Below are 14,772 nucleotides of genomic sequence, written 5' to 3' on the forward strand. Positions count from 1 at the left end.
CTGTGCTGAGGTTGCTCAGATTGCAAGAGGGGATTGCTTCACCACGTGTGGTCATACTTCCCCTCCCCTGCAAGCCAGCCTCATGAATAATTTCTGTCCCTTTCCCCTCCCACAGGGACTTCCTTCCCCGAGGTTCAGGAATCGTCACTCGGCGGCCTCTCATTCTGCAGCTCATCTTCTCAAAAACAGGTACGGTGGGGAGGCTGGCAGCAGGAGCCAGGAGATCCTGATGAGCCTCAGGTCTTTGTGCTGCTGTGTGGGTTTGAATTCACATTTTCCACATGTGCAGGGATGTTGAAGCAAAATTCATTGAATACCTCCACCCACCTGGAGCATCCCAGCTGTGACCAGGCTGCCTGGTGCCACAGTTCTTGGTCTATCATAGATGACATGTTCTTGCTGGATACTTTCAAAATCAGTAACATTGTGACACATCTACCTGAAATGCTCCAGTGTGCCTCCCTTTGCAATAAGGACACTCTCTTACACTCACAGAACCACACCCCCCAAAAGTTATCATCTCTGCATATTCTCTGATACCCTTGCCAGTTGTCCCCCAAATATCTTACCTAGCTGGTTCTGTCTTCTCTCCAACGCCACCAGGGGTCTCCATGCTGCCTTGCCACTGACCCGGAATGTCAGCCCTGGTCCATTTAGCACTTGGTGTACCACAAGCCAGGTGAAACACCCCCACCCTGGGAAGGCCGCTGACATACCCCCATTTTGCCCATGGGAAAACTCTGGCTTAACCAGGTTCCCTGACTCTCTAGTGGGATGGGTACCCAGGCGGGGTCAGACCTCCGCCTCCCCTCTCAGCTGGCCCTATTCCCGCCCTTTTGCTCCCCCCACCCCTGGACTTCACCCAACCCACCTACAGGAGGGCGTGGCACCAATGAGAGGCGGCAGCTGATTGGTCCAGCACCTCTTGTTTGCGAACTCTGCTAGTGTGTAGGCCAGGAGTGAACCAATGGGCTGCCTCCTCTGGGCTCGGGTGTCCAATCAGCTGTACCAGGAAGAGCAGTGGCAAAGCTCTGGTTTGCAAATGTCAGTGGGGCTCGGCCCATTGGTTTTCCGTTTACCATTCAGTAAATTGGCGGAGAGTTGATGTTGGGGGTTATAATCTCCATTTTTAATGAGTTCCCAGGTGGGGCTGATGCTTTTGGTCCCTGACTATGCTGGGAAAAACTTTGCTTGGGTGGGTAGGGGCTGAGAGGTAATATTGCCTAGCTCTGTAGCTGACTAGCTGTCTGGCCCCTGGGGAGGGACTGCTGCTCATAGCCGTGTTTCCTGTCTGGACAGTGAAGATAATAATAGTGCCGCCTTTGTTGGCTGCCATGAAGACCATGTTATTCAATACACGTACAGCCTGTAAAACAGTGCCTGGCACACTCCAGCCCCTTGCTGAGTGGTGCCATCCCAATGGCTGCGGTTTCGTGCTTGCTGCCGGCTTGCTTGGGAAGGGCTTGCTGGAAAAACAGGTTGGCTGGCTTCCTGAACTAGAAGGTCCCTGGTGTAGTCATAGCGGGAGTCACCTCCACAGTGGCTGTCACCCAGCGGTGGTCCTGGGCTGGGGCACGGTGACAAGTAGGACCAGGGCTGTTGCCACCACCTGTCACTTTCCCTCTTGGTACGTACTCCTGTTACTGCTGGGGGACAGTGCAGGGGGAGACTTGGGTAGAAACCAAGAGGGAGCCTGATGGCCCTCACCAGATGGGAGTATTGTGGTCAGGGGAGTGTGACTGACTCCATCCTGGAGGGTTGGGGGCACCCTAGGGCTTCTTGGAGGAAGTGATGTTTGAGTTGAGACTGACAGGTGCTTCGGGGTGTGTGTGAGGGAGGGGGAACTCTCCTTCCTAGCGGAGGGTGATATGTGTGAAGACTGAGGCAGGGATGCCCAGTGTGGCATGCTATAGGAACTGAAATTCCTCCTTGGGAGGTGGGGAGGAGAAACACATGACAAGTGACAACCCTGTGAGAGCACCAAGGGCAGGAACTGTGAGGGCGCATATCTGCCCAGTGCCTGACTCTGCATGTTGTCTGACCCCTTTGATGTTGAAATCTCCACTCCTGTCATCCCACAGAGGAGAGAACTGAGGCTTCCAGGCCACTTGCCTGAGGACACACGGGAGGTCATCTTGGAAGCCCAGTCTTAAACTCATTCTCTGGGGAATGTGGCCTGAGACCAAGGTGTGACTTGACCAGGTCCCATGGCCACTGATGGAGAGGAGACCACAGGGACCAGCTCTGGGGTAGGGGGACCCAGGAGGTAGGGATGGGGTAGCAGCCGTAGAGATGGAGACATAGTTGTATCCTCTTGGGCTGGGGCTGGGAGTGGGGGAGAGGGCCCCAGGGTGTCCCACAAGGGAGAGCTCCTTGCTGTGTCCCAGCTTGCATACACCCCCCTCCCCCACCTTACTGTGACATTTCCAGTTACTGGATGTCCCAAGTAGCTGTGAGCTGGGCCTGGGCCAGCTGCCTAGGAGGCAGTGCAAGAACTCCAGGGATCCTGGTCCTGCCTGAGCTCAGCCAGTTGGGTGGTACAGATGCAGACACAGGGTTGCTATGGTTGGGCTGAGGGAGGGAGGCCCAGGGGATTGTGGGAGAGTATATCGGCATTGGATCTACATTGGGCCAAGGGTCCAGCGAGAACATTCTAGGCAGAGCAACAGCTGTGAGATGAGGCTGGGGAGGGGCCAGGAGGCAGGGGGCACATCTTGTCAGGTGTGCTAAGAGATTCAGGCATTGGGAACCCGAGTGGCACTAAGGGTGTGGAGAGACTGGCCAAGCCCACTGGCCACCTTGTGGAGGAGGGACAGGCAGGGACAGGAGCGCAGGCAGGAAGCCAGGGAGAGGTGAGCCTGGCGCCAAGTGAGAGGTGATGGGGCCTGACCCAGGGTGGTGCTGCAGGGGTGAGGGCAGAGTCTAGAGTGACCTTGAGGTGGGGAGGCTGAGGTACCTGGGCTGGGGGAGACACCCTACTGATAAGGAAGGGGAGGAAACTGAGCGCTGTATGGAACAGGCGATGGCTGGGGCCCTTGGGGCCTTCTAGGGGCTACACAGGGTTGCAGTGCTCCTAGAGATAGGAGTTTTGTTTAGCTGGCTGTCAGGAACAGGATTTCAGGGCCAGGATGCCACCCCTTCCTAACTGGGGCCTTGAGCAAGTAGCTTCCCTCTCTCTGCCTCAGCTGACTTGTCTGTAGAAGAGGGGTGATAATGGTGTCTCCCTCGTGGCTCTGCCCACCCCATGTCGCCCCCTGTGGGGTCTGGAGCCCCTGGTACTGTATGGTCATAATTCTCTGACTCCTGCAACACCCAGTGGTGCCTGGTTTATCCTTGTCCAGACTGGGTTCAGTGAACCATTGCTTTTAATCAGCTTAGTTTAAAAATTATCTCAGACCAAAGCTACCAGGAAGTTTGGCTCATGGGTGAACTCTGCTCTGCCTTGGGAACCACACCTGGGCCTTGTAAATCCTGGAGACTGTTTCTTTCTTTCTTTCTTTTTTTTTTTTTTTTTTTTTTGTCTTTTTTAGGGCCTCATCCATGGCATATGGAAGTTCCCAGGCTAAGGGTCGAATTGGAGCTGTAGCTTCAGGCCTACACCATAGCCACACCCACAGCCACAGCCACGCTGTATCCCAGCTGTGTCTGTGACCTACACTACAGCTTACAGCAACACCAGATCCTTAACCCACTGAGTGAGGCCAGGGATTAAACCCGCATCTTCTGGATACTAGTCGGGTTCATTACTGCTTAGCCACAACAGGAACTCCTGGGGACTGTTCTTGTGTGGAATGTGGATGACCAGAGCCATCTGAGCCCGCCTTCCCAGCCTTGACCTTGGCCAGTGCTCCCAGGAGCCGGAGAGGTGATGTCAGGGCTTTACCCTTGGCTTCTGTCTTGAGGCTTCAGGAGGCCCTCCCCCACTCCACAAGGGGTCTTTTGGCCTCTGGGACCTCCTCTTAGGGCCCAGGTGCAGCCACAATCTCTCTCTTCACGCTCAAGACCTGTTCCATTGTTCCTACCTCCACACTTCACCCTCACTGTGCTTCCTGCTGGAACACCCTGCCCTGTCCTCCTCTCCCAACCCCCACCTGTCACTGCTGCCTTAGTTCTTTTGCAGTGTATGCTAGGAGGCATCATCCTGTCTGTGTATTTTCTTTTTAAAAATTGTTTTCTATGAAAAGCATAGTTGATTATGCGTTCCCATTGCGGCGCAGCAGAAACAAATCTGACCAGTATCTATGAGGATGCATGTTCGATCCCTAGCCTCGCTAAGTGGGTTGGGGACCTGGCGTTGCCGTGAGCTGTAGTGTAGGTACTAGATGCAGCAGGGATCCAACATGGCTGTGACTGTGGTGTAGGCTAGCAGCTGTAGCTCCGATTAGACCCCTAGCCTGGGAACCTCCATATGCCTCAAGTGCGGCCCTTTAAAAAAAAAAAAATAGCAGAAGATAAAATATAGTTGATTTACAGTGTTGTGCCGTTTCAACCCGTATTTTCCTGATAGTCTCTTCCCCTGCCTCAGCATCAGGGCCACCAGAGCAGGGCCGCTGACCTGCTTTGTCCACCGCCCTCCCCTGTGCCCAGCACAGGGACTGGCCCCCAGGAGATGCTCCATCAGCATAGGCTGGTGTCTGGCTCTCAGGGCGGCTGCTGTGCCCCCTCTCTCCTGTGGGAGATTATCCATGGCTGTGTGTGCAGGACCTCTCCCCGGCCAGCCTGGCCCTGGCAGGGCCCTTTCTATCAAGCCTATAAACCCTGCAGTGGGTGTGCATGGCCCTGAGGAAACCAAGTCCAGTGCTGGAGAGGATCAGCTCAGGGCTGGCCAGGATGGCAGCCTGGGGCTGTCACCTTCTCCAGTGTATGTTTTTTCCCATGTCACCAAGCAGTTCTCCAGTTCTCAATGGATACTGATTGGGTGTCCTCCAGTTCCCTCAGTTCTGTGGGATCTGGAGGCAGCATCAGATCCCACAGGTTAATGGCTTGGTCCCACCAGACTGTAACTCTACCCCTGCTTTGGTTGCCAATCACAGGCCCAGGCTGTTACCTGTGCTTTTTTTTTCCCCCTCCCTGGCTGTGCCCAGCGTGCAGAAGTTCCCTGGCAAGGGGCCAAGGACCAAATCTGTGCCACAGCCATGACAACGTCCAGTCCTTAACCCACTGAGCCACCAGGGAACTCCTTGTTACCTGTGCTTCTCTCCGACCAACTGTAGATTGGAAGTTCCAATGAGCCCCTCCTTGGGTTTGATCAAGTTTATAGAGTGATCCACAGAAGTCAGAAACATTTTACTCACTATATTCCCAGTTTATTAAAAGGATATAACTCAAGAAGAGCCAGATGGAAGAGATGCTGAGGGCAAGGTATGACGAAGGGCCTTGGAGCTTCCATGCCTTCTCTGAGCTCACCATTCTCCCAGCTCTTCTTCCTGTTACCTCCCAAGTCATGTGATGGTGCCTCACTTGCCTTCTCCTGGCCTGAGGGGCTGGGCTGAAGGCAGGTTGTCCCAGGAAAACCTTAAAGGAAGCCAGGCTGAGGAACCGTGGCCTCTGTTGTGGGGCTGCTTCCTTGCCCCTGGGGAAGGGGGGCCTGACCCCAGAAGGTGGCAGCATGTGCTTGTCACCTCCCTTCTTGAAGGGCATGCTTGGGGGATGCCCAAAGTGGGGGATTGGCTATTGAGCATACTGGAGACCCACGTGGGAGTCCTGGGAAGAGCAGAGGCCCAAACCAAGTCCCTCGCAGACCCTTTCTTGCAACTTTGGCTTCAGCAGGAGCCACACAGGCATGTGGTGTGTCAGCGTGAGGAGCTCCATGAAGGGTGGGGTGGTGGTTGCCGGAGCCGAGGTGGTTAGGGTGGGCCTCCCTGAGCAGGGTTGTTTAGAGCCTAGACCTGAAGGAGGCGGGGAACAAGTGCTGGGCTGAGGGCAGAACCTCATTCTAGAAAAAAATGACAGGTGCATTCGCTGGCACCACAGGACACAGGTGAGATGCATTCTCTGTGGGCCCCACACCGTGGAATTTGATTGTTTCTTCATACCACCCCAGCAGCACTGGGTTCTGTGCTGTCCTGTTTCATTGTGGGAAAACTGAGGCACAGTTGGCAGTGTGACTCCTGGCCAAGGGCCCACTTTACTCCTTGCTTCTTGCTGTGCTGGTCCCTCGGAGCCCGGGGGCCTGATCACACATAGCTGGCCCTCCTCCCATGAAAGCCCACATCAGGGCTGTGGTGGCGTGCCCTTGCGGCCGTCAAAATGCTGTGCCAGGAGCTGGGAACTGGAGGACTGGCTCTGTTATCTGAGGAAGGGAAGGTTTGAAGACGCTACAGCTGCTCTGGGGACAAGGCAGTCTCAGGACAGGCAGAGTCCGAAGTTGCTTAGCCTAGGCTGCTAGGGACCAGCTGAGAGAGCACTCTCCAGGTGCTGCAGGCTCAGCCTCAAGGCCTCTGACTTAAAGAGACAGTGCGTCATTAAAAAATCATCTCCCACATTTGAGCATTTTCAGGGTTGTAGAGCCCCAGGCTGAACGCTCTGCCCATTTCTCATATTTTCATTTTCCTGATGGGGAAACAGGCACAGAGGGAGAGCCTGGCCAGTGGGGATCCCCCCGCCCCGCCTGAGTCCAGAGATCATCTTCAGGGCATGGGAAAAGGTTGCCACTTGACAGAGATTGTGCTGGCATGGGTCCACCTGTACCCTTGCCCACCTCCATGATCTTGGGGTAAGTTGCGGCTGAGTTGGGCAAGCCACCCCTCCACGAGCTCCCACCCCCACCCCACCCCAAGTTTCTGGTATGTTGGGTCTCTTTTCTGAGCTACTCTGGCACGTGCTGTGACATGCTTGTGCCATGTCCATCCTCCCCATCAGACCAGGAGCTCAGCTCTGTTCTGGGTCTGTGTCATTGAGAGGTGCTTTGGAAAGGAGAGAGGGCAGGGAATACAGCAGATGGCCCCGCCTGACCCTGACCCTGTCCTGCCTCCTGTATATCCAGCTTGGGGGCAGGGGTAGGGTGGGGGTACTAGATCACCTCACAGAATCTGAAGCAGGGCGTTTTGCTTTTCCAGCAGAGTCATTTCCGTCGCATACATTGTTACAGAGCCCCTCCTGGGTGTGCAGAGTACTGTGTCCCTGGGATACAGAACAACACAGATGCAGATTCCTGCCCCATGGGGTGGACCTTTAATGGGGATCAGAGAAGCTACACAGGCTGACAAGGTAAACCATGTTAGAAGGTGATGAGCACTCGGAGGATCCTAAGGATTGAAAGCGGGAAAGAGACTGAGGAGGTTTGTCATCTCACCTGGGCGTCAGGGCAGACCTCATAGAGAAGGAGAAGGTACTGCTCCAGTAGAAACCTGAAGGAGGAGAGGGAGGGGCCCACGAGGGTGTGTGCTAGGCAGAGAAGAGCCAGTGCAAAGGCCCTGAGGCAGGAGTCAGGGGCTTGGGGTGCAAGAAACCCGGGAAGCCGGTGTGGTTGGAAGGAGTGAGTTGAGGTCAGAGTTGTGGGGAAAGGAAATTCTCTAGGGCCCTGCGGCATGTAGTGAAGACTTTGGCTTTGACTGGGGTGAGGTGGGAGCTGTGGAGGGTTTCAAGGAGGGGAGACCGAAGTCTGGCTTTAAGAGGGTCGTGGAAGCCATGTTGGCAGAATCTCTCTCACCTTGGCATGACCTGGGAATTTAGCACATGGTTCTAAAATGATGAGGAGCCCAGTAGAGAAGGCAGGCTGGGGGTTCATTTGTGGTACAGCGGGTTAAGGATCCAGGGTCATCACAGCAGTGGCTTGGTTTGTTGCCATGGCACAGGTTCGAGCCCTGGCCTGAGAACTTCTTCATGCTGCAAGTGCAGGCCAAAATAAGAATGTAGGCTGTGAGGGATGGGCCTGGCTGGCTTCTGGACCTTCCGCTGAACACAGAGGGTGTGTTTCTGCTATCCCCCAACATTCTGGGGAAGAAGTTGTGGCTTTCTAGCACTGTCTCCTCTATATCCCTCACACAAAGGGGTTGGCAGAAGGAAAGGCTGCCAGCACACACTGGGCTCTGGGAGGCCGCATCTGCCAGGTCCTGGTTCCTTAAACACAGTCCAGGGTAACTTGGCTCTGACAGGAGAGGAGGCCCAAGATGCTGGATGGTGTGAAGTCAGGGAAGGCTCCCTGGAAGAGGCAATAGGCAGTCTGGCCCTGGAGGAGGAGGAGATGGGGCCAGGCCTTCCAGGCACCAGACCTGGCAGGGCAGAGATTTGCAGAGGACCGGCCTGTGTCCTGGTCCCCAGCCCATTTCCCATTCTACATTCCCCAGCACTCCTGGAAGGGGGATGGTATCTTGCACAGGCCGAGCCCAGGGCCTTGAGCCAGAAGAGAACTGAGGTTTGCTGTGGGGGTGGAGGAGTGTTCCATTTTTGGTGTCTGCTGCAGGAAGAGCAGCCGGGTATTTCCTCTTGTCCTTTTGGAGGGTTGGAGCAGGGTGACTGTCCTTAGGAACTAGGTCAGCTGATGGGGGTGGAGTGGTTGATCTGCATCCTCCAGGCAGTATCCTCATTGTTCTGCTCCTGAGTGGCCAGTGCCCATGTTGGACAAGATCCTCAGTGATCTGAGCCCACATAGTCCCCCTGACCCCTTCAGCAGAGGTCAGAGAGGTGAAGAGCCTGCCCATGGCCTCACAAAGGCCATGTAACTTGAGAGCCACTACCTGGAGACCGATTATCCGGACTCCAAATCCCAGCTCCACCACTGACCTCGAGCCAGGTCGCTTCACCTCTCTGACCTCAGTTTCCTCATCTGTGATGTGGGCATTCTGGAGATGCCTACCTACTAAGGTGCTGACTCAGGAGGCACAAATGGGACCACATGCAGGGCTTGGCCAGAGGGAGCAAGGGCTGAATGTTGGTCTTAGTTTGGTAGGTTATAGTGGTGGGATGGCAAACCTCCTAGCATTCATTTCTTTCTGCTGTGTTAACACCCCTGGATAGAGATTCTAGCCTGGCCTGGCCTTTCTCTATCCAAGGGCTCTTTCTCTATCTTTTCTTCTGAGGCAGCTGATGGTGTGTCTGTGCTGTGATTTATGTAGCCAGGTCTCCTCCTGCTGGGCATCAAGGCTATTTCCAGCTTTTTACACTTAGAAATAGCACCTCAGTGGACATCTCTGCATCTGTGCCATGGACCAGTTCTCTTTTTTTTTGCTTTTTAGGGCCAGACCTGTAGCATATGGAGGTTCCCAAGCTAGGGGTCTAATTGGAGCTACAGCTGCCGGCCTACGCCACAGTCACAGCATTGCAGGATCTGGGCTTCATCTGTGACTTACACCACAGCTCACGGCAATACCAGACAGATCCTTAGCCACTGTGCGATGCCAGGGGACGGACCTGCAACCTCATGGTTCCTAGTCAGATTTATTTCCGCTGCACCATGACAGGAACTCCTGGACCAGTTCTTTAGGCTGTTTGCCAGCAAGACTTACTTCCCTTTTTTTAGGATCGCTACAAGAGCCATGAGCTCTGGGTCTAGAAGGTCCCCTCTCCCCAACATTTACTATGAAAATTCAGGTATGTGAAAAAGATGAGGAGTTCCTGTTGTAGCGCAGTGGAAACAAATCAGATTAGGAATCATGAGTTTGTGGGTTCCACCTCTGGCCTTGCTCAGTGGGTTAAGGATCCAGCATTGCCGTGAGCTGTGGTGTAGTTCACAGACATGACTCGGGTCCCTCGTTGCTGTGGCTCTGGCGTAGGCTGGCATCAACAGCTCCAATTAGACCCCTACCCTGGAAACCTCCATGTGCTGTGGGTGCAGCCCTAAAAAAGACAAAAAGCCAGAAAAAAGAAAAGTCAAGTCGAGGAATTATACAGTGTACATCTATAGACTCAGCACCTACCTCCCATGATGAGCATTTTTTTCTTCCTGCTTTATCCATATCTGTGCTTTGGGTTTCTCAAGCTTAATGACACGACCAGCATAATCATTAGTTTCTTATTTCCTTTGATCTCAGTGTCAATAACAGTGGCTTCGAGTCACCCCGGGCTACGAGAGGCCAGAAAGCATTTCTCCTTAGGGGTTCACATGTATGTGGGCCGCCCCATGAATAGCCAGGACGGGGAGAGGGACAGCAAGATGGACTTTGGTGAGGCCAGCAGTGGTTCCTGTTCCCCATCCCGTGCAGGTGCCTTGTGGAAGGAGGATAAGGAGTCCCATAGACAAGTGCCAGGGATCTCACTGGGCTAGAGGGTGCTGGCAACTCACAGGCCCACTAGGGCAGTGACTTGTGCCTCTTTTGATTGTGATCCACAGGGAGGGAGATTATACATTACCACCCAGGAAGATTTCACGTACAACAGAAAAGCAGGCAGTTCCCTGGTGGTCTAATGGTTACGGATTTGGTGTTGTCACTGCTGTGGCTTGGGTAACTGCTGCAGCACGGCTTCAGTCCCTGGCCTGAGAACTTCCACATGCCTCGGGTGCAGCCAGAATCAAAACAAAACACCAAAGCAGAATCTTTATCAATAATACATCACTGAAGTTCCCGTCGTGGCACAGTGGTTAACGAATCCGACTAGGAACCATGAGGTTGCGGGTTCGGTCCCTGCCCTTGCTCAGTGGATTAACGATCCGGCGTTGCCGTGAGCTGTGGTGTAGGTTGCAGACGCGGCTCGGATCCCTCAGTTGCTGTGGCTCTGGCGTAGGCCGGTGGCTACAGCTCCAATTAGACCCCTAGCCTGGGAACCTCCATATGCCGAGGGGGTGGCCCAAGAAATAGCAAAAAGACAAAAAAAAAAAAACACCACCACATGCTGATGGTGTAGTGATGCATGCTGATATTTGCCTCTGTATCCTGTTCATCAAAAAAGGGAAGGGGGGCTGGTCACACACCTGTTGATTATTGCTTTTTGGTTTGGGTTTGTTTGTTTTGTTTTGATTGTCTTGCCCAAGGCATGTGAAAGTTCCTAGGCCAGGGGTCAAACCCACACCATAGCAGTGATTGTGCTGGATACTTAACTCTCTGTGCCATAAACTCCATGGGTTTTGGGGGTTTTTTTTTTTTTTTTTTTTTTTGTTATTGTTGTTGTTGTTGCTATCTCTTGGGCCGCTCCCGCGGCATATGGAGGTTCCCAGGCTAGGGGTCTAATCGGAGCTGTAGCCACTGGCCTACGCCAGAGCCACAGCAACGCAGGATCTGAGCCGCGTCTGCAACCTACACCACAGCTCACGGCAACGCCAGATTGCTAACCCACTGAGCAAGGGCAGGGACTGAACCCGCAACCTCATGGTTCCTAGTCGGATTCGTTAACCACTGCGCCACAATGGGAACTCCGGTTTTTTTTTTTTTTTTTTTTTTTGTCTTTTGTCTTTTTTTGTTGTTGTTGTTGTTGTTGTTGCTATCTCTTGGGCCGCTTCCGCGGCATATGGAGGTTCCCAGGCTAGGGGTTGAATCGGAGCTGTAGCCACTGTCCTACGCCAGAGCCACAGCAACGCGGGATCCGAGCCGCGTCTGCAACCTACACCACAGCTCACGGCAACGCCGGATCGTTAACCCACTGAGCAAGGGCAGGAACCGAACCCGCGACCTCATGGTTCCTAGTCGGATTCGTTAACCACTGTGCCACGACGGGAACTCCCGGTTTTTTTTTTTTTTTAAACTCATAATATGTCATGACCTGTACAAATGCTTTGTGAGGGTGTCCATTTCACAGAGTCAGAATTTTTGCCAGTTTTATACCTTGTGGAATCCCCCAGGTCTAGAAGAGGACTGGATCAGTGGGTTAGCTCCCCTCAAATACTTGTCAAGAGGATGAATCTGTTGCTCCCCAAATTTCTAGAGCACCTGTGACTGATTAAACTTCCTCTGCTTGACAAGGCACCTGTCCCAGAAGGCCATCTGCTCCCCATCCACAGCAAGAGCCCTTCTCTTTCTCATTTTGAGCATCTTTCCTCCCTTTGCAGAATATGCTGAGTTTTTACACTGCAAGTCCAAAAAGTTTACAGACTTTGAAGAAGTCCGACAGGAGATCGAAGCGGAGACCGACAGGGTCACGGGGACCAATAAAGGCATCTCCCCAGTGCCCATCAACTTGCGGGTCTACTCACCACACGGTAGGTAGCAAGGTACCCCTCACGTACGGGGCAGGGGAAAGCTGGGTCGGGTCAGGCTCTCACAAAAAATATGCCCCTTCCCATTCTTCTTCACATGCACATAGCCCTCTGATCTTCGTCCTCCCGCTTCTGTCCGATATGAACATGGCACCGAGAAATCCATCTCAGCTCTAAGAAAAACAGCATGCCAGGGAGACTGTCAGGAGTGGGGCGAATTGCGGCTATATGTTCATTTTATTTTATTTTTTTTTTATTTATTTATTTTTTTTTTTTTTTTTTGTCTTTTTGCTATTTCTTGGGCCGCTCCCGCGGCATATGGAGGTTCCCAGGCTAGGGGTCCAATCGGAGCTGTAGCCACCAGCCTACGCCAGAGCCACAGCAACGCAGGATCCGAGCCGCATCTGCAACCTACACCACAGCTCACGGCAACGCCGGATCGTTAACCCACTGAGCAAGGGCAGGGATCGAACCCGCAACCTCATGGTTCCTAGTCGGATTCGTTAACCACTGCGCCACGACGGGAACTCCTATATGTTCATTTTAAAGGCGCAGCGGTGGCTCTGGTTCCAGATGAATGGTGGCCACACAGTGATACCAGCCCAAGGCAGCCAGTCTTTTGGTTCCTGGAGAGGAGCCAGAAAGCCAGAAAAGTCCTGATTTTAAAACTGCATCATTTAAACAGAATAAGCTGTATAAATGTATATGGCCCAGCAGCATGGATTGCCAACTTAGATGGTATTTGGTGAATATTCCAGCCGACCCTTAACACCTCAGTATGTATGGGTTCTTTGTGATGAGTTTTTAAATTTGTTTATTTATTTTTATTTCTTTTCTTTTTAGAGCCGTACCCGCGGCATATGGAAGTTCCCAGGTTAGGGGTTGAATCAGAGCTATAGCTGCCGGCCAAGGCCACAGCAACAGCAACGGAGGAGCTAAACCTCATCTGAGACCTACACTACAACTCATAGCAATGCCGGATTGCCGACCCACTGAGCGAGGCCAGGGATCGAACCCACATGCTCATGGATACTAGTTGGATTCGTTTCCTGTGCGCCGTAACGGGAACTTCCTAAATTTATTTATTTTTGAATAAATGATGTCTGTATGTTGCTCATATTCAGAAGTTATAAAAGGAAATATCTAGCAAAAACCTCCTGGTCCCCCAAATTATAATTATTATATCTCATTTCTTCAAATGATACATATAGGTAGTTATGAATACATACGTGTGTATCACATGTGTGTTTCATCTCTTTTACTCAAATCATAGCATAATATAATCATTGATGCCTTTTTTTTTGTATGAGTGCATCTCAGCGGCATATGGATATTCCCAGGTTAGGGGTCAGATTGAAGTTGTGGCTGCTGGCCTACACCACAGCCACAGCAACACGGGATCAGAGTCTCGTCTGCGGCCTATACCACAGTTAACGGCAACGCCAGATCCTTAATCCACTGAGCGAGGCCAGGGATCGAACCCATGTCTTCATGGATACTAGTTGCATTCATTAACTACTGAATTATGATGGCAACTCCCTGTTTTTTTTTTAATGTATATTTTTTATTAAAGTGTGGTTGATTTGCAGTGTTGTGTCAATTTCTGCTGTATAGAATAGTAACCCAGTCACATGTATATACATTCCTTTTCTCATACTATCTGCCATCATGTTCTAACCCAAGAGATTAGATATAGTTCCCCATTTTTAAAAAATTTAATTGCATTATAGTTGACTTACAATGTTGTACAAGTTTCAGGTATATGGCTGAGTGATTCAGGTATACACATACCTATAGCCATTCTTTTTTCAGATTCTTTCCCAAATAGGTTATTATCAGAGTGTGGGTTTTTTTTTTTTCCTTTTTCTTTGTTTTCTTTTTTGGCTACATCCATGGCATATGGATGTTCCCAGGCTAGGGATCGAATCCAAGCTGCAGCTGCCCCCTGCACACGGATCATTAACGCACTGCACCACAGCAGGAAGTCCTGATCTTTTGTTTTTAATTGTTCCTTGGTACTGGCTAAATTGATAGATGAAATTTATGTAGCCATGGAGAGAAATTCCAATCTATAGATACAAATGTCTAAATTTAAAACCTTACGGAGTTCCCTTTGTGCTGCAGTGGAAACGAATCTGACTAGGAACCATGAGGTTGCGGGTTCAATCCCTGGCCTCACTCAGTGGGTTAAGGATCCGGCATTGCCGTGAGCTGTGATGTGGGTCACAGACGCGGCTCACATCCAGCATTGCTGTGGCTGTGGCATAGGCCAGCAGCTGTAGCTCCAATTAGACCCCTAGCCTGGGAACCTCTATGTGCTGCAGGTGCAGCCCTAAAAAGCAAAACAAAAAAAACAAAAAACAAAAAAACACCTTATCACTGATAATAAGTAGAAATGGAATATAATCTTTAAAAATGGTGAATCACTATATTGTACATTTGTAACTTACCTAATGTCACCCATACATCAATACAAAAAGAAAATAGAGTCACTTCATTAAAAAAGCAGCTGTATCCCTCAAATCCCTGTACTCACAGAGAGGGCATCTACAGGATGAGGTCCTTGAAGAGAGTTATTGGGTCAAAAGATGGTATCCAATTGGAGCAGCCAAAGAAATCCTGAGGCCTGACCCCCAGCACTTGGGGAAGCAGCCAGGTCCTTCAGAGCTGTGCGTGCCTCCCCTCCCCCAGCTCTAATGGCCTTG

At 51.9% G+C, this 14,772-nt stretch overlaps 2 protein-coding genes and 1 long non-coding RNA gene across 27 annotated transcripts in view; 2 read left to right on the forward strand and 1 right to left on the reverse strand.

Annotated features, from left to right (window-relative positions):
• The window catches only part of KANK2 (KN motif and ankyrin repeat domains 2), a 468,727-nt gene that overhangs the window by 51,830 nt on the left and 402,125 nt on the right, over positions 1-14,772 (reverse strand). The gene's annotated exons all lie outside the window — the stretch shown is intronic.
• Positions 1-14,772, forward strand: part of DNM2 (dynamin 2) — a 99,327-nt gene that overhangs the window by 34,181 nt on the left and 50,374 nt on the right. For 24 of the 25 annotated variants that reach the window (XR_014837610.1, XM_085012941.1, XM_021083813.2 and 21 more), the window contains exons 2-3: positions 116-189; positions 11,921-12,070. Coding sequence is in view for 20 of the 25 variants with exons in the window: in XM_021083813.2 (XP_020939472.1) it covers positions 116-189; positions 11,921-12,070 (224 nt within the window). In the remaining 5 variants the exon portion in view is untranslated. Of the gene's footprint in view, positions 1-115; positions 190-11,920; positions 12,071-14,772 lie in introns of those variants that run through there. The other variant, XM_085012939.1, reaches the window with a different exon arrangement.
• On the forward strand, positions 3,490-9,809 carry LOC146405497 (uncharacterized). Its single transcript, XR_014837636.1, has 2 exons — positions 3,490-9,281; positions 9,657-9,809. It is a non-coding gene; the product is annotated as an uncharacterized LOC146405497 (long non-coding RNA).

The sequence above is a fragment of the Sus scrofa genome, chromosome 2 (genome assembly GCF_054392235.1).
Source record: "Sus scrofa isolate SSC_HxYL_T2T_F1_AM1 chromosome 2, Sscrofa_HxYL_maternal_Yorkshire_Landrace_v2.0, whole genome shotgun sequence".
Taxonomy (NCBI): domain Eukaryota; kingdom Metazoa; phylum Chordata; class Mammalia; order Artiodactyla; family Suidae; genus Sus; species Sus scrofa.